Source organism: Ammospiza nelsoni, chromosome Z, assembly GCF_027579445.1.
Source record: "Ammospiza nelsoni isolate bAmmNel1 chromosome Z, bAmmNel1.pri, whole genome shotgun sequence".
NCBI lineage: Eukaryota > Metazoa > Chordata > Aves > Passeriformes > Passerellidae > Ammospiza > Ammospiza nelsoni.
Genome location: NC_080669.1, coordinates 36,891,098 through 36,914,995, shown reverse-complemented (window position 1 = coordinate 36,914,995; position 23,898 = coordinate 36,891,098). Strand labels below are relative to the sequence as shown.

At 38.3% G+C, this 23,898-nt stretch overlaps 1 protein-coding gene across 1 annotated transcript in view; it reads left to right on the top strand.

The window, feature by feature from the left end:
* The first annotated feature begins 6,125 nt into the window (after window positions 1-6,125).
* ADAMTSL1 (ADAMTS like 1) overlaps window positions 6,126-23,898 on the top strand; it is a 391,268-nt gene continuing 373,495 nt past the window's right edge. Inside the window, exon 1 of the mRNA XM_059492542.1 lies at window positions 6,126-6,200. Within this exon, the coding sequence (XP_059348525.1) occupies window positions 6,126-6,200 (75 nt within the window). The remainder of the gene's footprint in view (window positions 6,201-23,898) is intronic.

Sequence of the window (23,898 nt, the reverse complement as noted above, 5' to 3'; positions counted from 1 at the left end):
AATTTTTAAAATGTGGAGTTTTTTTTAATATTTCACATTTTAATTACTTACTCATGTAACAAAACATAAGGTAGAGAAGTACAGGTCATTAGAAAGGGAGGTAGATCTGCTTTGTGGCTAAACTTTTGACCAGACACCTGGGTCAGAGCTCATTCTTCCCAGAATCAGTGAGTGGTTGTCCAATCAAATTATTAATTAACTAATTAACTATGGTATGTTTGGTGCCTTGTACAAAGCACTGAATGACATTAGTTCAGGAGTATTTTTGGTGTGAAAAGTTAAGTCTATGAAGTGATGCAGGAGATAGGGCTTAGGTTTGAAGTACAACAATTGACACTGTACTAAAATTATAGTAACATAGTGCTTCGGACAGATAATCAGATTGTAATTTACCAGTATATGAAAAGTGCTAATTAAACAATTTTATGAAGTTTCTTATGGAGTATTTTCTTTATTTATCAAGCCTCTGAAATTCAAAGGGTATGGACATTTACTTCATGCATTTTCACTGTGTATTATTATGATTCTATTAGATTGTATATCACAAAAGTCTGGATTTTGCTCTAGATAAAGTCACTCAAAGCTCTATTCAACCTTAGACACTTCCAGGGATGGGTTATCCACAGCTTCTTTAGGCAGCCTGTTCCAGTATCCCATCACCCTCGCAGCAAGGAGTTTCTTCCTAATATATAATCTAAACCTACTATGACCCCTTGTTCTATCACCACACAGCCCTGTCAAAAGTCCATCTCCGGCCCTCTTGAAGACCCCTTTTAGGTACAGGAAGGCTGCCATAAGGTGTCTGTGGAGCTTCTCTTCTCCAGGCTGAAGAACCCCAGCTCGTTCAGCGTGTCTTCATAGGAGAGGTGCTCCAGCCACAGATCATCTCTGCGGCCTCCCCTGGACGCACTCCAGCAGGTCCATGCCCTTCCTACACTGGGGCCCCTACAGCTGTATGCAGTTCTCTTTAATAAACCCCAAAAGATGTATTGCTAAAAGACCATGACAGAATGTAGAAATTGCCATTATTTGTTTTGGAATAAATACCAGACCTCAGGAAAGAGTTTCTCAGGTATGCTTGAGTACACAAATGCACAAACAATAAAAAAAGCCTTGGTTCTGTGATATTATGACATCTTAATGCCAAGGGGAAAAATCCCCAAAATGTGCAAACAAATACTTCAGCCATGTCAGAAAATGCCATTCTACTGTAACTGAAAATGGCTTGTGGGACTGGAATGCATAACTGCCTAATAGCCCCTGCATGAACAAAGCATTGCCCCTCTGTCTTTCAGTAGAGGATAAACACACTGTGATAAAATACAGAAGTCTGCACCACAAATGTCATTTATAGGTGAGCAAGAAGGTGAATATCTGTCTCTGCTGCTCCTTAGAGTGCATATGCAAATGCTGATGACTGTGTTCTGCTCCCCGCCCTTTTTCTGCATAATTAAATTTCTTGAAGACTTGTGGAAGTGGAAGACTGTGGAAGGAGGTGACAGAGTTTTGCTACCACCTGGCTCTTCCTCCTGCACTTGAGAAGTCACTAGGGATGACAGATTCAGTGCAGAGATTTCTAAGCTATAGATGAGGTGTTAAGGGAAACAGAAACAATTTCTGTATCAGTGGAGCAAATACTGTGTCTCTGCATTTTAACTATCTGCTGCATATCCTTGGGGAACAGTAGATGGTAAGTTCTTTGGGAAGGTCTTTAAGCACTCAATGACCATTTCAGGAACTTTTTATTGTGGTTAATCCTAGGTCTTGTATGGCTAGTTAAGCCTCACCCAGAAAGCCTCACCCATCAGAGTTTATATGTGTTATTATACTTTGGAATGTTAAGTGTTTTAGATGCAGTCTCTGCTGGGAGCTCTTATATAAAGAACAGGTTTTCTTCCATGAAACAAGCAAGTATTCAAAACACACACCCCTCCCCCCCCCCAAAAAATCTGGAATTTCATTGTATTGCTTAAGTTTTTAACAATTTGTGATACATTTTTTATAAAAGAGAAATATAAAATAATTCTGACCCACACTGAGTTTTGAACAAACCGAAATCAAAGGATTAAGTGTTCTAAGCACTTAAACACTTCATCCAATTAGTTAGTTTCAGTGTGGCTTTTCAGAACTGCTTCCAGTAAACTTTGAAAGCAGAAAGATAAATCCATTTATATGTTTCTCCTACTGTACAGAGTATGATACTGTTTTTTTCTACAAAGTACTTTTAATGTTTAAATATGCATATTATTAATTTTTTCATTTTCCTCTTACTGTGCTGATTCTTGGGATTTCTGCTACTTTTATTTTTCATTTTTACTGATTTACTACATTTTGTTACTCTGAAATGGATTCTGAAAACCTTGAAACATCACTTTCTGGAAGGACCAGAAGTTTCTGGCTCAATGTCTTGACAGACAGATCACAATAAGATGCAGTGCAGCTATAGTTAAAAGGTGGTTGCCTGCTCAGATGCCAGCAGGTGAAATCTGATTGATGCATATGCAGCAGCCAACAAAATGCTTTGCTTGTCTGAGGAAATGGAAAGTGGCAAAGGGGAGGGGAGCACAGGCACGAGATTGTAGTTCTTCTGTTTGCTTCACTGTTCTAGTCATTTATAGTAAGGTATATTTCTAGAGATTGAATCCTCTTCAGCTTCACTGTCTGGGAAGGAATACATTATAAAAACTGCATGTTGTAAGGAAAATTATTAGCTTTTTAAACATGAGATTTTTTTGCTCACTAAAAAATTTGATTTTTCAAACATTGCTGTTTTCTGCATAAACTGCTTCTTCCACTGGTTATTATTTATTTAAGTTTAAAGGTTCAAGTCAAAGTCATGCCAGACATTAATTATTTTAAAAAATCGTGTTTGCTACTTAGTACTCATTTTGAATAGTATGTTGTTAAAATGCAGAAGAAAAGAAATCTGTACCTGTGCTAAATCTCTCTGTGGAGTAAAACAAAACACAAACAAAAAATAAAATAAACAAGCTGAAAATCATTGCGTCATTTGCAAGCAGAAGAAGATAAGAAAGGAAAACTTGTACTCACATTTTCTATACTCTTTGAAAAAGCTTTGGGCCCTTCACTGCCTACACTGAGCAGCAGCTGACATACAAGAATGAAGACCCTACCTACCCTGTGAGACATGTGAAGGCTCCCACAATCATAATCCCTCAAACATCTGAGCAGGATCAAATTATCACAACTTTATACATTTGGGAAAGGATGTGACACAAGGAAGCAACACAAGCTGCTCCTCATTGATGAGAGCTCTAGTTATGAAAGCATGGAAGTGGGAACTGAATATCTAAATGGAAATGTCATTGCCTTTGTAGTTTCTGAGCTGATGCAAAACTTGAACCCCTGGAATTAATTCTGTACAGTACTGGAACAATGGCTATTGTTCCACTATTGTAGAGGTGAGTTTTGGCCAAACGTGTTGTGTAATTCTGAGAGCAATGGGGGAAAATGCCTAAAGCCCAAAGTGTTAAATTTATCTTACCACATGTGATGCCTGCTCAGAGGCTCTACCTGAGCTTAGAGCGGCAAGTCTGTGTTTAAGAATGCATTGCCATTTCAGCAGGAAACAACCTGTTTACATAGAAAAGAGACACAGAACAATCCTATCTTGTACATCATACTAAGGCAATGCTGCCTGGGAGGAAAAAAGTTAGATTTTCTGCTTATGTAGCCTGCCTGCATTCTAAACATGGAGAAAAACATATTCTTGCTAAGCATGTAATCTTCTGGCTAATGCTCAAAGTGTTTTCGAAGTTGTTAAACTCTTGTTTTGTTTTTCTAAACGAGGAGAGTAATTCTTCCCCTACACATGAAGCCAAGAAAATACACTTGGTATTTTCTTAGTTCTTAAAAGATCTTACATTTTCCTAAGTCTTCTCAGAGCCCAGAGCTGATGATAGTATGGACTTGCTATATTGTGGCTAGCAATATTGTTGTGAATCTCACAAAAGAGTATGAAGCATACTTCTGTAAGTACTGTTAATTTTTTTCTATGTTTAAACATAGACTTGTTAGATATCTTCAAGTCCATTTAAATAGGAAAACACTTTCAGAAACCTTTCTCCCTTCCCTCACTACTTATTAATTCACTATTCTACTATTGTACACACAACTATTACAGAGCTATTAGACAACAGCTGTACAGTTACAATATTGTAGCTACAAATTTGGTGTGAGAATAGAGAAATCCTATCTTTTGTATGCAAACAACACACAATTCGTTATGTAAGTAGTAACAATTGTCAATAAAACATTTCTTGGCAATTAACATATAGCTTGGTTTTACCTTGAATTGTCAGGCCCTTCAGACAGTTGTAAATGCCAGGAAATGTCATTCTGATTTCTTAAAAGATAAGTATAATTTGCAACATGAAACTTGGAAACATCTCATTCCTGACAAATTCTTGACAAATATTGTTCATGACAAAAACATGAAAAAACCATGTTTTTTTGTTCAGCCAGATTTTGTTTCTCAGATCATGTGGTGTTTAGACATACTTTAGACCACACTATACATAGAGAAGCCTTAACCTCTATAATTACATGCTGCTAAAACCAAGAATGTTTATGCACAATGTTTATGTATTTTTCTAACCATATGTCTCTTTACCATATGTAAAAAGAAAACCAAAATTCTAGAAGATCATCTGTCATTCATATTCATAGACTGTTCTGGTGTACTTGAATAATCAAGCACTTTTCAATTTAAGCAACTATGCTTCACATAGCTGTACTTGAAAGAGAATTTCTAAAATCTTAAACATGGGGTTTGTTTGTTGTATAATTAACAGGTTTTCAAGAATTATCAAATGAAAGAGGTTATAAATCTCAGTGTGAAAGAGCTGTTATGGTTTCCCGTGTAGATCTGAGCCACAAACCCACCATGCCTTCTCTGCACAGGGCAAAGTCTTTGTCAACAGTATCTGACATAATGCATAAAAGATGGAGAGAAATGTGACAGTCTTTAGTCCTTGCACATGCTGCTTCCCACATAATTTATTTGGCTTGTCAGTGAGGTGCACATTTTCCAGGCATTATCCAAGTATCTAAATCTAAATGTGCCCAGAATGCTGTAGGAGCATTCAGATAGGCTCATGGTGGGAACTTTGGGGACGTACGCAATAACAACACATTTTCTTGTAGCTTTGAAAGAGACTTAGAAGAGTTGTCATGAAACTGTCACAAGCAGCCAACACAATTTTAGTCAGATTCTTGTTTGTCACAGCTTGCATTTTGACCGTTGTGTTAGCAGATGATGGAGTTGCAGGTAGTAGCCAAAAACTTCAAATGCGGGTTTGAAGGTAACTGAGAGAGCTAGCTCTGTGAAAGGGCTTTGCTACCCTGGCTAAGCACCTGCAGCCTTTACCTCTAGGCAGATGTGGGCAGCAGGAATCAGCACCACAGCATTTCAGCTTAGTATCCTGGAAATTCTCTTAGACTTGGTAGGCAAGCGCATCCAAGGAAGTATTCCAGAACACCACGGCAGGTGGGGGCCCGTCCCTGGACCTGCACACCCTTCACCTGCGTGACCGGCTACGACCGCCTGCCTTGTGCTTGCCACAGGGCCACCCTCGCCAATATACCCTGCTCCTGCTTTAACCATCCAGGCCTGCGTGGCCCATGCCCGCCTGCGCGGGGCCCATGCCTGCCTGTGTGCCCCAGCCCCGTCTGCCTCAGCCTGGAACGTCCATTCCAGCCTGCCTGCTCTGTGCCTGCCTGCGTGCCCCCTTCTTGCCCACACGCCCATCTCTTCCCAAACATCGAATCCTCGCCCTCGCCTCTCGCTCCGCGTCCCCCATCGCTGCCTGCAACTCCTGTGGCTGCTCGTGCGTTCCGTCCCAAGGCCGCCCATCGCTGCCGAGCCCCGTGCGCACCGTCCGCGCTCGGTCCGCGCCCTGCCCGCAGGACCCTCGGGGCGGGGGCGGGCCGTGGTGGGCGGCTCCCGCCTCCCTCGCTCGCTCGCTCCCTCCCCGCCGTCCGGCAGCGGGGGCCGCGCCCCGCGCACCTCCCTGCCCTGCGGGGCCCGGCGGCGCCGCGCACCCCGCGCCGCTCGCAGAGGCGCGCAGGGCGGCCCGAGGCAGGCGGAGCGCCGCGGGAGCAGGATGGCCGCGGGGCAGCGCCGGGGCTCGCCCGCCTCCCCGCTCGCCCTCGCCCTGGGGCTGCTCGCCGTGGCACAGGTAAGGGGGCCCGCGGGATGCCGCCCGCCCCTCCGGGTCCGGCTGCCCCGCCGCGCTGGGGCGTGAGAGGTCCGCACCTGCGGCTGCCGGGCCGGGCAGCGCTCCGCGCTGGCTCCTCCTCGGCCGGCAGGTTGCTGCCGCCGCTGCCCGCAGCCCCTGCCCGCACGGCAGGGAGACTCCCCCGGCTGCTGGGTGTGCCGAGCGCGCGTCTCCGTGAGCCTGGCTGGTCTCGCCACATCCCTGGAAGGGAGGATGGAAGGGCCGTTGTAAAAGTTGCGATGTTGGTGAGCGGTTCCGAGTGTCGGGAGTGAGGTTCTCAGCCTGCTTCCTCGCGGGGAGATACTCTCCAAGATACAGAGAAACTTAGAGAGTCCCCGCCTGCGTTTCTCACATGGGTGTTTATTTCCGAAAGTCGAGACCTGAGCCGGGGCCGTGTCAGTGCGTTTCCCTTGGGTGTAGTTTACATCCTCTTACGTGCTTTACAGGTAGTTTGTTTTGCTTATTCATCAATTTGCCATTGCTCAGCTTTTATTTCAGACTCCTGCAAAATAAAATAATGAAGTGATAGTAATAATAACAATAAAAACTCACTGAGGATGCACCAGTTTACCTCTCTGGAGACAATGTACGAATTCACTTTCACCTTTGTTTGTACCTTAAAGAAAAAGAGGTGTAGTCATGACTCTATAAAACTGTTCCCATTTGAGTTTGTTCTTAAATTTCAAAGATAAATTTTAAAAAAGTAATGGCACATTTCAGTAATGATTATATTTTTTGTATTTAAGGCAATATCTTAAATCTCTCAAAAAAACAACAAACAACTTCTTAATTTAAAAAAGTACAGGATCACTTGAAATAAACTTAGACACATAATTCTCTGTATTTGAATTTTTGGTCTCCTTCTGTGCTCATGAAATGTGTTTTCTCCTCTCTTGAACCTCTCCAGTAACTGTGCATCCATGTGCAAGTTAGCCTAGTCATCTGAGTAAAGTTTTTAGTTTTTAGAGAAACTTTTGTGTTAGGTTTCTTTACCTTCTGTTATTGCACCACTTTGGGCTCCATGCAAGGAATCTATTCAAAAGCACTGTGGAATGCCATGAGGGTTGAAGTGTGATGCCAGCCTGCACCTGTAGGCATGTGGCCAGGACTGGAACTGGACTAGGTCATTGGAAAATTGTTGAAAAAGGTTGCAGGTTGCTTTGGTAGCACTGGAATCCTCAGGAAGCCCAGACTGGCCCATAGAGACCTGTCTAAAATGACATCTGCTGTCTTTTCTGATATAGGCCACTAGAATTGTAATAGCTGTGATCCTGCAATGGAAACCTCATCTGCCACTTCCTTTAATCCTGCCCCCAGTTCTGTTCCCAGAGATTCTGAGATTGGGCTGATCTCCCCTGGCACTCTGCTGTCTCCCTGCTTATCCTGGCCTTGTGCACCTGCTGTCCCTCTTTCTTGCAAGCCGTTCTGCTTTGTGAGGAACTAAAATATCTCCTTATTTCCTTTTACAAGCAAATGCAGACTATTCAGGTTTACATTTGAAAATTGTGGAGGGATAGATTTGCAGTGCAATGTTTCCCCTGGTTTATATGTTGGACACTTAGTTACAACAATTTCATTTTACACTTACTGAGATATTGTTATTCTTGAAGTAGTATTTTGGCACTGCCTTCTGCCTCTAGTCTCAAGTGTGAATAAAATCAGTTGTCCTCATGGATGGCATTTCCTAGGGCCAAAAACATAAGCAGCTTGGGAAACCTCCTGTTGTTTTTCTTGCATTTGAAGTATGAGATACTGGAATAAGTGGGGATTAAAGTTATGTTTCACTGAGCAGCCACAGCTTAGACCCCTGTATGCCTGTATCACAAAGAAGGTGTGTATATATATATATATATATATATATATGTATGTATATATATATGTGTGTGTGTATGTCTCTATACAAGCTGCAATTCTGTAATGCTGCATTTATTAATTTAAAATTCTGATTAAGGTGAAAAATTATTCTTCTCATTTGCTGTGACCATATATTTAGGGTTTGGATGATATTTCTGTACCATTCTATATTATTATAGCATTGTTTGGATTGAAAGAGACCTAAGTATAATCTGGTTCCAAATTCCCTCACATAGGCAGGGACACCTTCTGTCAGGATAGGTTGCTGAAAGCCCCATGCAGGCTGACTCTGAACATTTCCAGGTATGGGACAAAAGAGCATGCTAAATACTTTTAATACTTTTCTTTCTTTTTAAATTACTTTCTTTTTTTTTTTTAAGGAGAAATAAACATAGTCTTTGAATCACGTGTTGTTGTTATTACTATTTTAATTATTATTTAAAATAGTCATTATAGTTTTAAAACTAGATCAAACTGGGTCTTTTCAGTAGTGATAAGTATGATCTATGATCTATTAATAAATTATTTTGAGCTCTATTTTAGAATTAAGTATGAATTTTCTTGGGTTGACATGTGCTCCTACTGCATTCTTAGTTCAGTGTTTCTGTGGAATTTCGATTTCCTTTTGATTTTTTCCCATAATTTTTAATTGATACAACTTTTTTTTTTTTTTTTTTTCCTTTGGGTCTATAAATGGCTTAGTGGAACTTCTCTTACTAGGGTGATTCTTCTCACAGGGATTTATTTTTTAATATTTGTGGTTGTGATTATAGTAGATATCTCAACAAAAGAACCTAAACTAGTGTCTAAAATTACATTGTATACAATAGTTACTGTAGCAGATGCATGTGACGGTGGTCACAAGGGTTTTCAGGATGAAGAGAGACGAGAATGTTGATTCCATTATCAGAAGTCTTGATTTATTATTTTATGATATATATATTACATTATAACTATACTAAAAGAAATAGAAAGGAAGTTCTCAGAAGGCTAGCTAAGCTAAGAATAGAAAAGAATGAATAACAAAGATCTGTGTCCCGGCAGAGAGAGAGAGCAGCTCTGCCGTGAGTGGTCAGTAAATCCAAACATCTGCAGGAGACCAATCACGGATGCACCTGTTGCATTCCACAGCAGCAGATAACCATGGTTTACACTTTGTTGCTGAAACTTCTCAGCTTCAGCAGGAAAAATCCTAACGAAAGGATTTTAATGAAAAGATGTCTGTGGCAGGTGCAGTTTTTTACTCTGCCTAAAACTTCATGTATGAGCTTCGTGGATAAGTGCATGTGCACATGTGTTTGTTTTATGGGCTGACTGGGTGTGAGCAGGTTTAGGTCTGGAAGGGGTGTAAGCAAATGTAGGCCATTGATAAACAGATTTTGCATGGTGGCCATTGTATTGTCAGACTATTTGAGCTACATGCTTGCTATATGCTGTTCTATTTTGTATTTAAATTATTGTGCTTGCTACAGTGTACCCTTTTTATGTTCACACAGGGCAGAAGGAAGTAAAGTGGTGGTGTTTCGTGTATCAGAAAATAGTCATATGGAGAATAGAGCATCTTTTTAAAACAGTTGCAAGTAGTAACAAAATAATTATATTAATATAACTGTTTAATAATATTAAGCAGTTGCCTTTATCCTTCCCCAGAAAAATACTTACCAAGTGAAAATCCAGTGAGTTTTGTTCCATTGTCCAGAGTAGGCTATAAGTTCCTCTTCTACGGGCCAAAGTTGAAAATAAAGCCAAAGACAGTGAAAATAAAAACACACTCCCTACCTTTGAAAAACTGACCATATTGTTGTTATAGGATCAAAATGCTTTAATCAGGAATCATTTCAGATAAGACTGCAGGAAAAACATGAGATGAGGATAAAATATTAGGATACAAGTACTGTATTTATGTGGGTCAATTAGTCAGCCAGTGCTAAAGTATTACCATGCCCCTACTTGCTTCATGTACAGCCATCTTGAAAGCAGTTTTGTACCCATCCAACCAGTTTTTACTGTGTTTTGCATAAATCTTGGAAGAATTATGATCAAAATTATATCGATGAACCTAATTATGACTGGCAATATTACATTCGAGCAAACTCAAAAGTAGTTTCATGTTCTTGTGGAAGGTTTAAATAAACTTCTGTTACTTTAATGACTAGAGTTTTCCTTTTAGATTTGTAATAGATCAAATGGGTTCTTGGATATATTTTCAACTCAAGGCAAAAAATCACAACGAGGTATATATTTTTTAACATCATCATCTGATATATTGCACTTCCTGTTGTTTCACCCTTCCCTTCCAAATACAATCACCAAATCATAGTCTGAATAAGGTTTGCATCCTGCCCGTCTAGGCATCATCCTGTCCAATCCCCCAGTCAAACAAGGTTTCATAGAGCCAGCTGCCTAGGATCATGTCCAGGCAGCTTTTGACTGTCTTCAGAGAAGGAGACTCCACCACGTCTCTGGAAAAGCTATTCCAGGGCTCACCCTCAGAGTGTCCTAATGTCCAGAGTGAGCATCCTGTGTTCCAGTCTGCAAAAGTTGCCTCATATTCTCTTGCTGGGCACCACTGAAAAGAGCCTGACTTTGCACCTTCCCTTTAGGTATTTATATCCATTAATAGGATCTCCCCAAGCCTGCCTTTCTCCAGGCTGTACAGTCCCTCTCAGCCTGTCATTCCAGTCCCCCCCATCATCGCTGTGGCCATTTGTTGGACTCCTCTTGCATGTCCATCTCTCTTGTGGGCTGGAGAGCCTAGAACAGACACGAGGCTCCAGGCATGGCCTCATTAGGGCTGAGTTGATGGGAAGGATCACTTCCCTCAGACTACTGGCAGTCATTTGATTAATGCAGACCAGGATAACATTTGCCTTCTCTGGTGCAAGGGAAACATTACTGGCTAATGGTCAGTTTTGTGTCTACCAGCTCTGACTGTGCCCAATCTTTTCCTGCAGAGCTGCTCTTTAATTTAAGAAAACACTTTGGGCTAGCTTTTTACCATGGTGGGCTAACTTCAACCTGTAGTAAGTACACCTGGCTTCAACTGACTGTTTTTAGGAAGGATTAATGGAAAACTGTATTGCCGTTTCTGAGAATTCAGGTGTATGGGACAAAATTTAATTTTAAGCAGTTCTTATGGCCTTTCTGTCATGAAAACCTTCAGTCCTCTTAGTTTCTTTGTGAAGAAGGGTTACATATTTAGCAAGAGAAAGGACTTGCACTGGAGATGTCGATTGCTGGAATTATGAAAGTAGGAATAAGTTTCCTTAAGTTACAGATCTCTGAGCATTCATAGCTGGCAGCTCACTAGAGATTTAAGCCCTCGGCATTTTCACACATTTTCATAGGCCATATGTGAATATGTGCATATGTGAATATGTGCAGGGAAGGAAGCGATACTTCCTCTTCTCCTGTTGCACCAAAGTCAGGTTATTCACAAAATGCTATCACATATGGATCCTACAGCAGTCCTATTTTCAAGTATATGGGCATGTACACAAGGTAGGGTGAATCAAGGGTTTGTGAATTCTTCTGCAGATTAAAAAAGAGCTACAGCAGGTTCAGAGATATACAGAAGTGATGGGAATATTTTAGCACTGGACTGATTGTACAGTTTCTGACAAGATCCCTAAAAATATTAGTAGTTCTTGACCCAAATAAACCCCTCTTGTGTAATAGCTTTTGCCTCCTGAAGATATAGGGAAAAGAAAAAACTATATTTCTGTGGCATCTATCAGATTTGAAATTTTATTTCTTTCCTCATTTAGTTATGAATGCCAGTTTCACAGGCTTAAAAATACTTTCCTTTTCATGAATATTTCCTGTAATGATTGGGTTGATAATGCTACCATACAATTAAGTCCAGACAGGGAATATTCTGTGATTACTAATGAGTGATGCCAGAATTGTTTGATGAATATATTCTTCTAAAAGTGGAGGTATAATTTTTGCTAATCTGGATTAGATTGCTAATATCACATTCCAGTTTCATACCCCTGTAAATTTGTATTCTAGATGCATTTAAATTTGTATTCTAGATGCATTTAAATTTTAATTGAACTTTAATTTATATTGTAAGAGAATAGAAATTAAAATTTAATTAAAATTTAAATGCATCTCTGTTCTTAGCGTAGAAGTTCACATTGGGCGCATGAAGTGAACACTACTAGAGCTTTATGGGAACCTCAGAGGATGTAAATTATTGCTGCTAGTTTTTCCCAAGGATTAAAGAATTCTGTGTGGCTATCAGATAGGCCTGTGTTTTGTATCAGGATTTTTGAAAGTCTTGATTAGAAATTGAATGTTTTCCTTAGACTTTTCTTAGATTTTCACTTAACATGAAAAAGAAAAAAAGAATAATCCACTGTAATCCACACTTCCACACTTCAGTAATTTTACTCCTCAGTGTCCTTTTTTTCCTTCTGTTTGTTTGTTTGGGAGTTTTTGTTTGGTTGTTTTTTGGTTTTGTTTGGTTTTCTTATGAAAATCACAATAAAATATGCCTTGCCCGTGATCTAGAAGATAATGAAAAGTGATGAAGTCTTCTGTTGGGATGATGTATGGTAAATAGACTAGCAAATCATCAGCTGAATTTTGCACCACTTTACCATTTTACAGTATTCCCTGTATGCTTCTGGTCCTGTATTTTAAATCCTCCTGTGATAGCTCCTGTACAGCATGGGTACATGTTGCTATTGCATGCCTTAAGGCACTTTGCATTCTGAATTTGCAGCTCTGTCCCACCTGCAAGCAAGATGTTTCTGTTACAGTAAGCAGTGTAATAGCTAAGTAACATGTCATTTACAAGACTTGGTGAATAATGCCATGTGCATCTGAGTCATGCCCCTATTAAAGTTAATTAAACTCTTTACACCCTTTTCAGTCTTAAGGGTATATTTTTTATGCCTTTTGAGAGAAATGTGCAGTCAGCATAATTGTTGAACATGTATGTGCAAGGAAAGTTACCAAGAGGGGGAGAAGTGGAAAGCAAAGAGGCTGTCCAAGGCCTTTTGGAAATACATCTATTGGAGCTGCAGAAGTTATCCTAGAATACATTCTGGGATGGCTAGATCACTCATGTGGTTGGACACAGTTACATTTCTTCAAGTAGAAGAAGAAAAGAAAGAAGATTAAAAAAAGATGCTTCATCAATTGGACTGAACATAAAGAGGTGAAATTGTATTACAACAATGCATTCTGCTCAATGACAGAAAGCCTATTTTTTCAGTATGTTCTACTGGGTGGACAAAAGCAGTATTATAAGAGCTGCTTACACACCAGTTCAAGGCTGGTGTGGCAATGGAGGGGGTGATCTAGCAGGACTATCTGATCTTGGCCAGTAACACCCATCAGAGGAATTAAACAAAGCTAATTCTTGCATCCATGCTTCAGATTTTTCATAGTTCTGTGTGACTCAATGTCATAAATAATTACTACATTACATCAATCCCAGATACGGCTTGTGGATCCTGCTACTTTCGACTCAGCGGAGTTTTTCCAGAATTTTAATCTGTACTTATATTTTTTTTTAACTGACCCCATATATGTGTATTTTTCCAATAACTGTTTAATAATGGAAGAGTAGATTTATACAGAACTGCCAGTAATTGTTTCATTTAGTTTTGTTTCGACTTGCAGATTAAATGGGTATATGAAGTGCATTAAATAGAAGGACCTGCTTTTGGATTTTGACATTGTTACAATAATAATGCCATTCTCTGTGTAACTCAGGTGGCTGCAGAAATCAGATTTCCCTTGTACTGTAATTTTTTTTTGATTCTGTGAAAAGCTGGCATGAAGGAAAGACTTTATGTATCAGAATGATACTACTACATAATATAATAGCCAAACACTCTATGGCTACATCTTTTATTTAATTTTTTAGTTTTACTTCTCCAAGTATTTTTTAAATGAAATAGCAGGTAGCCACACATCCTGACTTACACTAACTCCCAAAGAAATGAGTGAGTTGAGATGATCATCTTTGTTATTTCTATGGACTTTGCTACACCATGTTGGGGTAGGATAATGGAAGTGAAGACAGAAAGATTTTATTTTTTTAACAGGTGATTTACATTTCAAGAGTAAATGAGCATAGTGAAACAAGAACTATTTAATTTGGGGTTTTGAGTCAAAGACCAGGAAATGGCCTTATCTTTGCATTGTTTTATTTATTCAATTTTCGGATGTACATCTGTTTGAAACAGTGATTGTAGAACATACACACCTTCAATGGCAAAGTTTAAACAAACCTGCCCTGGTTAAATCATAGTGAGTTTATAGTGTAGAAAGGATTTATTATTTGATGACTGGCTTTTTCAAGGAAGCTGAGCACAGGGGTTACTCAAACTGTGTGCCATTAGTTTCTGATATAATTTGGAAAGCTAACTTTAAATTCTTACTCCAGTAGCAGAGAAATCTACTAGATGCTGAACAGCCATGCGGTGAAGAATATTTTTATCTGCTAGAAAAGACACACAAGGGAAAAAAACCCAGGAGGATTTGATACAGCAAGATGAAAAGAGATGTGCTTAATATTTTGCAGAGATGATATAAAAGTGAGTGCACCATTGATAGTGGGAAAAATGACTGTACTAACTGCATATGCGAATACGAAATCCAGAAAATTATTAGACCTAGTACTAAAAGATAATTTTGGGAAATGATTTTAAAGTTGTAGTCAAACACATTTTAATGAAATATCTATTTAACAGAAGAAAATTTTCCCTAGGAAAACCTTCCTTTTAGAGATTTTAGGAATTTTAGAAACTATTCTTATTCCTTTTGAAGCCTTCATTTTTATTATGTTTAAAGTAAAAAAAAAACACAAAAACAATCAAACCAAACCAAAAAAAAAAATAAAACAAGCAACCACAACAAAACCCCAAAAGCAAAACCAAGTAACTTAATTATACTTAAAATATATTTTTTTCTTCTGAAATTGTGTGAAACTTTTACTTTGTACCAGGTCAAAGTGGACCATTCTTAAATTAATTTAGCTAATGAGACCTGCAAGTTGTTCATAAGGTTTTGGTGGAGGATGAGGGGTGTTTGGATTTTCATTTTTTTCCCCAGATTTTTAAGATTTCTTGAGGGGTAGGAGTTTTTTTATTTTATTTTTCTTCTTACCTCTTTTCATTTTAAACTATAGCAACAATATATCTAATCAAATCTCTGAAACAATGGAGCATGTTTTCCTGGTCAGTCTTAACATGCTAAAATTGCCTTTTTCCATGTCCTTATTTCCCTCTCTCCTGAAATTAATGGAGCTGTTCTCAAACATGATGATAAAAATTAAGTTTTTGCTTTGAATCTGAAATATTTTTTGAGAAATTATGACAGGGCTCCTTTTAATTTTCCTTTTCCTCTTAAAAACCTTCTACCTCCAGATTTTTCTTCCTGTCCCCATATAAACCTCCTCAAAAAGGGGATATTTTGTTCATAGATCCTGCCACAGGATCAAGCTGAGGTCTTGAGTTTCTAATGCTTCTAATGTACACTCTATTTTGCATTCTTTATATGACTTTTCTAGTTGTAAAACAGAGTTTATATTTTCTTGTGTCTTTTATATTTTTTGTATGGTTTCGAAGCAGGAATTTGTATGTTCTTCAGGAAGTACATAGCACAACCTAGTTCTTGACAAGGTTATTCAGAAGAAATTGCAATTTAAGTAACTACTGTGAAAACCACAGGCTTTAGTGGCAGAATCTCTGGTAGCTGCATTTTTGCTAGCTGGGTGTTTCCAGATTACAGGATTAACACCTGCAAATTATGTTTAAAGTAATTGAAGTTAGATTTTTCCACATGACAGCTCTGAAATTCAACTAAGCATCTACTGGCAGCATTTTTCCCTGCTTTAGAAATGATATTCAGCTTTTTCCAAGTTTGCAGCTACTGATACATTCAACTAGAATGCTGGGTAAAATCATGGTCTGGAAAGCAATTTCTAGAACAAAAATTAGGAAGAAACTTGCATTGTTTAAATACTGTGCAATGTCAACCCTTTAGCCTTGCAAAAACACAAGAGAGAGAAACCAAAGAACTGACAGTACATCTTTTCATCTGGAGATACCACTTTCATGAAAGATTCCACCTACAATTCTTCATATTTGTGTATGTGTGTAGCTAGTTGTCTGTATAATACAGACACCTTTCTGTGACCAAGATTGGAAGTGGAATATTGAACCTGATAACTGTAATTGGTCAAATTGAGTTTTTGGCACATTTGCAATACTTGCAGTAGGAGTGTTTGTCTGAATAGTAGCATGTGTTATGAACTTGGAATTGAGAATGGATTATTGATTGCATAAAAAGCACAGAACGTCAAATATCTTAAGTCCAAAAGAATCTTTACAAGCATTATTTTTTTCTTCTATGTTCTATTTTAGCAAAGCAGGAGAATTTTTCTAGAAGAAACACTTCATGCTGTTTATATTTTTGCTGTTTGATAGTGGCTTTGTTTCTGTTTGGCTTTTCTAAGTATTTCAAAATGTCAGGATGAAAGACTGTCTATGTAAACTGCTCTGATTTGAAAAATTCAGATGGTTCTATAAGATGAAGATAGCGTGGAGTTTAATTTAACCTGATAGAAGATTTTCCACTTGTTCTGAAGTCTAAAGCCTGTGGATTTAAAGAATCCTAGTTTCTTAAAAGCTCTGGGATGTATACTTGTACCTCTGAGAAGGACAAATAGCTTACACTGAATTGTAAAATTTAAGAGAGTTCAAATCATCTTCAGCGTGTGCTAAAATGACTAAAACAAGTATATGGCCACATGGCAACCTGGATATACTTCCCATGTCATTGGTAAGGCATGGTTTTATATGTATTTAATCTAAATATGTGGATTCTGAAATTGTGGAATTTTTAATTTGGTTGTTGTTGTTGATGTTTAACGGCATCTTTTTCACTTGATGCTGAATTCAACGTTGTAAACAAGTGATCAATAGCAATTTGAAAAACTCTTTCAAAGCTAAGAACTTAACTAAAGCATTTTTTTTTGTTAACTGTTTAAGAGGTGAGCCCTTCCCTCCTCCTTTCAGTGTGACTTGTTCCTTAGAAATCACATATCATTATGTTGAGAAATCTGAGGATTCTCCCATACAGCAATAGTAAGAGAATGAAATTACTGGGGTTAGGTTATAGCTTCAAATCACTTCAGCTTGTGTCATGTCTCTGAGAGTGCAGCAAGAGATATGTTCATCACAAATTTTTTTTTGATTCAGTGGTTTTCATTTTTTTGTTGGTCGGTTATTGTTGCAATGTTTTTTTTTTCCCCTTTAAATAAAGGAAAGCAAACATCTATTGGGCCTCAAACAGTAAATGTTTGGGACTTTCCAGTCAGCAACAGGTAGAAATTCTCTGTTAACATTCTCATAGCTGAGCCCAAGAAACATGTCTTTCATGTTTTCAACACAATCTGGAAAGCAGGAAATCATTGAAGGACATTGAAAGCTGATAGTTCTTGGATGCAAAAAAAAAAAGTAATTCAGTTACAAAAGAATGAAATTTGAATTTTAAAAGACAGAGTAAGGCAGAAATAATCTGAAACCGTTTTCAAATAATTAAGTACAATATCTAAACTATGACATTTGAGATTGTGTTTATCTTCAGTAGCAACAAGTAGTTTGACATCTTGGGTTATGAAAGTTAAATATATGAGTACTGTTTTTAATTACTTGGTCAAAGAGGATAGATCTGCCTTTAGAAATCTTGTTTAACTAAATCAAAAGATTAAATGAACATAACTAACTTATATTTATTATTTTTAACTCCAATGGTAAACTACTTAAGAAAAGCAAAGCAGCATTATTTTTTGTGTTTAAGCAGAGTAAATAAAGCAAACAAAAAGTCATTCTGTGCCATTTCCTGAATAGAGTGTGTAGGTGCTTCTTTGAAACCATTTCCTTAAATATGGTATCTGTGCCATAAATTTTGCCATAATTTAATTTCCAAGAAAGAGAAAATTGAAAAAAATCTGTAAAGGGATGGTTCAAAGGAAGTTATGAAAATAGAATAGAGGATAGCCCTGGATTTTCACTTAAGGAATTCCTCTAGCAACGTTCATGAACAGGCACAGAAATCTCACTGGAAATGTTTTGGATAGTTATGTGCAATAATATATTGCTCATTGGAAAAGAGTTTTGAGGCAAGTATGGACAGAAGCAATTAACTGAGAAGGTAACTGGATCTTTAATATGATAAACACTTCTTATGATGTCCCTTAATCTTTTGAGGTATGTATTTCCTTTTGGTTTTTTTTTTCCAGGCCTTTAACTATTAAACATTTATTTATTCTGATGTAGCTTTTAGACTTAGACTTCTCTTGGCTACCAATTCATTCATTGGAAAGAAAGAAAGGAAGGAGGGAAGGAAGAGTAAAGTGATTAGTTTAATGTCGGCAGTCTCTTATTTTCACAGAATTGCTATAACCATTGTACCATTTTTTAATGCTTCTATCTCTTCTTCACCTCCTACATCTTCAAGACTACCAGCAAAAATAAACAATTTTTCCTACAGTAACATAGTATGTCTTGCTGAAAGCAAAGTCTAATACGAAGATTCAATGATTTTAATTATACAAAACCAGTGGGGAATTTGTTCCTTCTTAACTTTTAATAACAGGATGACAGGCTACATGTCTATAGAGTCTTGGGAGAACTATTCACATCCTCTCCTTATTTATTTCTCCCTCCCCTTGTTCCCCCACCCACATTTTTCTGAAGCTCTGGATGTTTGCCATGGCTTGAAGGATGTTGGGCTGTGTATACAAGTGTTACTACTTGAATAATACTGCTTCCTTACTTTCCTTGTTCTTGTGTGTGTAATTTTCCTCATTGAGAAGCCACTTGCCAGATTTTTAGGTCATCATCCTTGTCCTTTTCTCAAGCTTATCTGGCATGTTCCGTTTAACAAATCTGCTGTGTGGATGCCAAGGATGTGTTCAGTTTTCCCTCGTGGAGTGCACCAATTTGTGCCCTTAGATACTTTGCACAAAGGATACATGTCTGTCTTTTCCAGGGGTGTTTTGTCATGCATGGGTGGTAAGCATGTGATAGAGGCTTTCTGAAACTGATCTCTTATCTGAAATGAGCCACTTGTGGGATTTCATCCAGCATTTTCCTCATAGCCCTACCAAGCAAAAGTATCCCTAAGGGGATCTCTTCTGTATGTCATGTAATTGCTTTTGGTAAATAACTTGTTTTCAGCTTTTGTATTATCCATTGTCATAGCTCGTGGCTGTCTTGATTTAGTGTGATCATAAATTCTCATACCATAATTAATCTTGTTGTTTTTTTGCAGCTTCTTGAGAGTGGTTTGGATAATTAGGTCTGTGTTCTTTGTAACTGTATTTTGTTCAATAAAGAGAAGAATGACAATTAATGTACTAACAGCAAATTAATAATGTTTTAATCTTCCATTAATCTTTTGTTTTCTAATCAAAGCAAGTTACCAGTGAATGCATTTTTATTTGAAAAAAATGTTGTTTTCTTCTTCAGGAATTGTCCTAGTCCTGTTAAAGGACTGTTCAGTGTTTTCTTATTATGTAAAAATCTAGAACATAAATAATATCTAAAGACAACTGGATTAATAATAATAACCCGTAATAAATTAATGGTCACTGAGGAACCACATCTATTACTGATTTATCCAGATATTAGTTATGTGGTATTTTAATGCAACAGTATTCGAAAACTCAAATTCTGCAACATTGACATTATTTTCTCTGCTGAAGTTTTTCCTGTTCTTGGTATCTCCACGGTCACCCCAAATCATGGCAAAATTTCACAGAAGTTTAGAGAAGGGGTTTTTCTGTTTGCTTTCTTTCGTTTTTTAATACAGTGTCCTTTCCCAGAGAGCTAAAAATTAGAAGGCTAGAAGGCTTGTCTGTTTCTGGAGTCCTGTGATCAGAAGAAAAAAGAGGAGCACGTTGTGGGTCAAAGTCACCAGCAAGCCAGCAATAGCAACATCGATATATGCCTATGCATGAAAAAAGCAGTGGTGAGAAAACATTACTGTAGAGAGTAATAGATCCAGTAGAGTGGCATATAGGTGAGTCATAAACACAGACAAGCTAGAGGGACAGAAAAAAAGACGCAAAAATTTATACACAAATTGTTATGATTTGATGATGTTTTGTGTTTGATTTTGGTCTTTTTTATGTATCTAAGGCAAAATAAGTGAAAACTATATTAGTAGCAGTCATAATCTAACATGCTTTTGTAGACATCTGCTACATATAATGAAAATGGGACTCTAGAGTTAGGAACCAAAATGGGTTTTATTATTTTAATTTCACCTTCTGCTTTATCTGCACAATAGAATATTTCCCAAAAGAAATATTTTCCCAACCATACAGAGACTTAGGTTGAAATTTAAACATCAGGTATGCAAGATACCAATATATTGACCCAAGATTACTTTTTAATTATAGATTGTTGCTCAAAAGCAATACTCTATCTACCCCTTGCAGAAGGTGTGATATTTTGGTGTGGTACAGGAGATGGGATATCTTTGCAATAAGGTTATTTAAACTGGGAGATGGTAGTGGCAGCTTCACTGCCTCAGGGCTACATACTAAGCTCTTTTTGTAGCCAAGAGCCACAAACACATCCCAGAAACTTTGGTCAGCAGAGCTGAGAGGCAGGGGAGTGTGTGACTCCTCAAGGACCCTGTCTTGGGGCAGCACTGGGACTAGAAGCCTGCTAGATGCTGGTGTTTTCATTCACCCTATTGGCAAGCTGAATTACACAGTAGTCCTCATGTTAGTGAAGGTCTACTGCTGCTCATGGAAATTAGCTGGTGGCACTGCAAGAGAATTGCTCATAAACAGCATGTGGCTAAAAACCACATGTTGATTGCCCAGATATTGAGTATGTGATCATATAAGGAATTCTGTATGATGTCTGTATCAGCAGGAGATAAATTTAACCACAAAGGGATAAATTAGATAAAACGAGTGAAGTACACATTCCAGAATGCGGGCAATTAGCCAAAGATGCATATTTCGGTCCTGTAAGGTATGTGATGCCATTTTAAGTAGGTGGGAAAGCAGAAAAGCAGGTTTACACATGTTTCTTCTTGGGAACCATTCTGCGTTGTATAGAGACACTGCTTAGATCAGCTAGTCACGGAGATAACAGTACTCAGTAAGATCACCGCTTCATTCACGGAGACTGAGACCTTTGATTCCAGTGTTTCACAATTACTTTTCTGTTTTTAGGTACTGTGCTGTATGAAATTAAAAAGTACTGAGCAATTTGAAGAGTAGTAGTCTAGATTAGACCTGAAGTGACTATAACAACTAATATGTATTATTAGAATGTATTATTTGCATTTTCCAGTTTTTCAGTAATTCTTTAAGCATGCTTACTTTCGTTTTTCAGGGCAAAGTTTTCTCTTTATTGCACTGTTAGCTGGAGAAACCACCACGAGCCTTTGCTTCTCTAAGAGTTGACTGAGCCAACATGCCAAAATCACCATCTATGGTATGGTGTGTACATCCAGCTCCTGAGCAGCATATGCTGCATGTTCTGTGACCTTACTGGTTCAGAATTTAGCACAGTGGCCTTTTTCAAGTAAAATAAATAGGACAAACTGCACGCCCCTCCTAACAACACATTTTAAAGGAATGTGCACATATATATATATAAAATTTATATATGTATGAGTGTTTAAAAATTCTGATAAGGACAGAGTGAGTCTTAAGATTTTTTTTCTCTATAGAAGTATATATATATGGTGTGCAAATTTATATGGATTTTATGTCTATGAAAAATAGCTTGATAGTGAAGGATATGCAAAACAAAGCATGATTGTCAAAATAAAAATGCATATTTCTGAATAAGTTTTTTTTTTTCCCTGCCTCTAGCAGGGAAAATATAGAATGAATTGTAGAAAATATAAAATGAATTGAAAATTTTAATACATTAAACTAAATCATAATTTCAAAGTGTCAAAGCTGTTGAACACTCTATAAGTACTCATTTTAATGTTATTTAGTAATATGATGGTCAGCAGTCACCTTTATGGAAATACAGATCTATTTGAAAACTGGTAAGCAGTGCTTTTAATCAGTCTGGCAGTAACAATGTGTGATTCTGATATAGAAAATATCAGAATCTGATATTTTCTATATCAGAATCACACGCTGATATATAATATCCTTTGGGACATTACAGAGGTAATCTATAAAGAGGTGTATTGAGGTTATTTAATTTTCATATATCATTTATTCCCAAAAGGATAGAGCTGCTAAAATAATGGTGGGCAGGACAGTTCTTGCAATATCATATTTTCCTGAATTTGGGCTGAATACTCTGCATTGCTACTTTTGAACAACCTGAAAGGCCCTCCTGATCTGTATGTGAGCTAAATGCTCTCTGGGGAATGAAGGGTTTGAGAACAGCCTTGCTGTGGAGGCCTTGGGGGTGCTGGGGGAGGAGAGGCTGGACATGACCCAGCCATGGGCACTCCCAGCCCAGAGAGCCAAACGAGTCCTGGGCTGCATCCAGAGCAGCGTGGGCAGCAGGGCCAGGGAGGGGATTCTGCCCCTCCTTCTCCACAATTGTGAGACTCCACTTGGAATAACGCATCCAGCTCTGGGGCTCTCAGTATGAGAATTACGTGGATCTGTTAGAGAGGTGCCCACACAGATTGCCAGGGTGCTGGAGCACCTCTCCTATGAGGACAGACTGAGAGAGGTGGAGGTGTTCAGCCGAGGAAAGAGAAGGCTCCATGGGGATGTTACAGCAGTGTTCCAGTACCTAAAAGCATCCCATAAGAAATATAGGGACAGACTTTCTAGCAGTGTCTGCTGTGATAGGACAAGAGGTAATGGTTTTAACCTGTAAGAGGGTAGATTCAGACCAGATGTAAGGAAGAAATTTTTTACAACAAAGGTGGTGAGTCACTGGAACAGGTTGTCCAGAAGTTTTGGATGCCTCATGTATTGAAGTGTTCAATGCCAGGTTGGATGGGGCTTTGAGCAACCTGCTTTAGTTGAAGATGTCCCTTCTCATCACAGAAGCCCTAGACTAGATGACTTCTAAAGATCCCTTCCAATTCAGTCTATTCTATGATTCTAAATATGAAATAAAAAGAAAATAGAATTATTTGTACAGTATTAATGTGTGAGTGGAGTTGACAGGAGGAAGGAGTACTGCCAGACATTGGTGGAAAGTCACTATCCAGCCAAACATTAGGAGGAGTTAGAGAGGGATAGTGTTGGCAATTGACCACATGTAAGTTCCTTCCATTTATTTTTGGGGAGTTCAGTCAGCCATAAGATAGCTTGATGAGGAATGTCTTTGGCTTAGATAAAATGGTAAGGAAGAGCTACTTTAATATCTTCAGGTTCAAGTCTGTCTCTTGACAAAGATGGATAGAAGGCTTCTCAGTGTGATCTCCTCCATTGCTTTTCCAATCCAAGCAAATGATAATTCATTTGTAAGGTGCTAAGAAGACACAGTACCATAGATTTGTTCAAGGACCAGGTGTGGAAGCAGCACCACTATTTGACTTTTCCCTTTGACAGATGACTGGAACTGAAGACTTGTCTGGAGCAAACATTACCTCATAACATATTTGGCACCAGCACAACTGAAAGATTAGAGAAGAAAATAGTAATGTGCTAAAATGCAAAAAGGAAAAGAATATTGTTTTCTCCATCCAAAATTCACAATTTGTCTATTAATGCAGCATAGACCGTCTGTCTGGGAAAGTAGCTTATTTCACTATTCTGTGAAAGGGAACCAGTGATGCTCCCTGGATAAGATATGTCGGAACATCTTAAATCACTCCAATG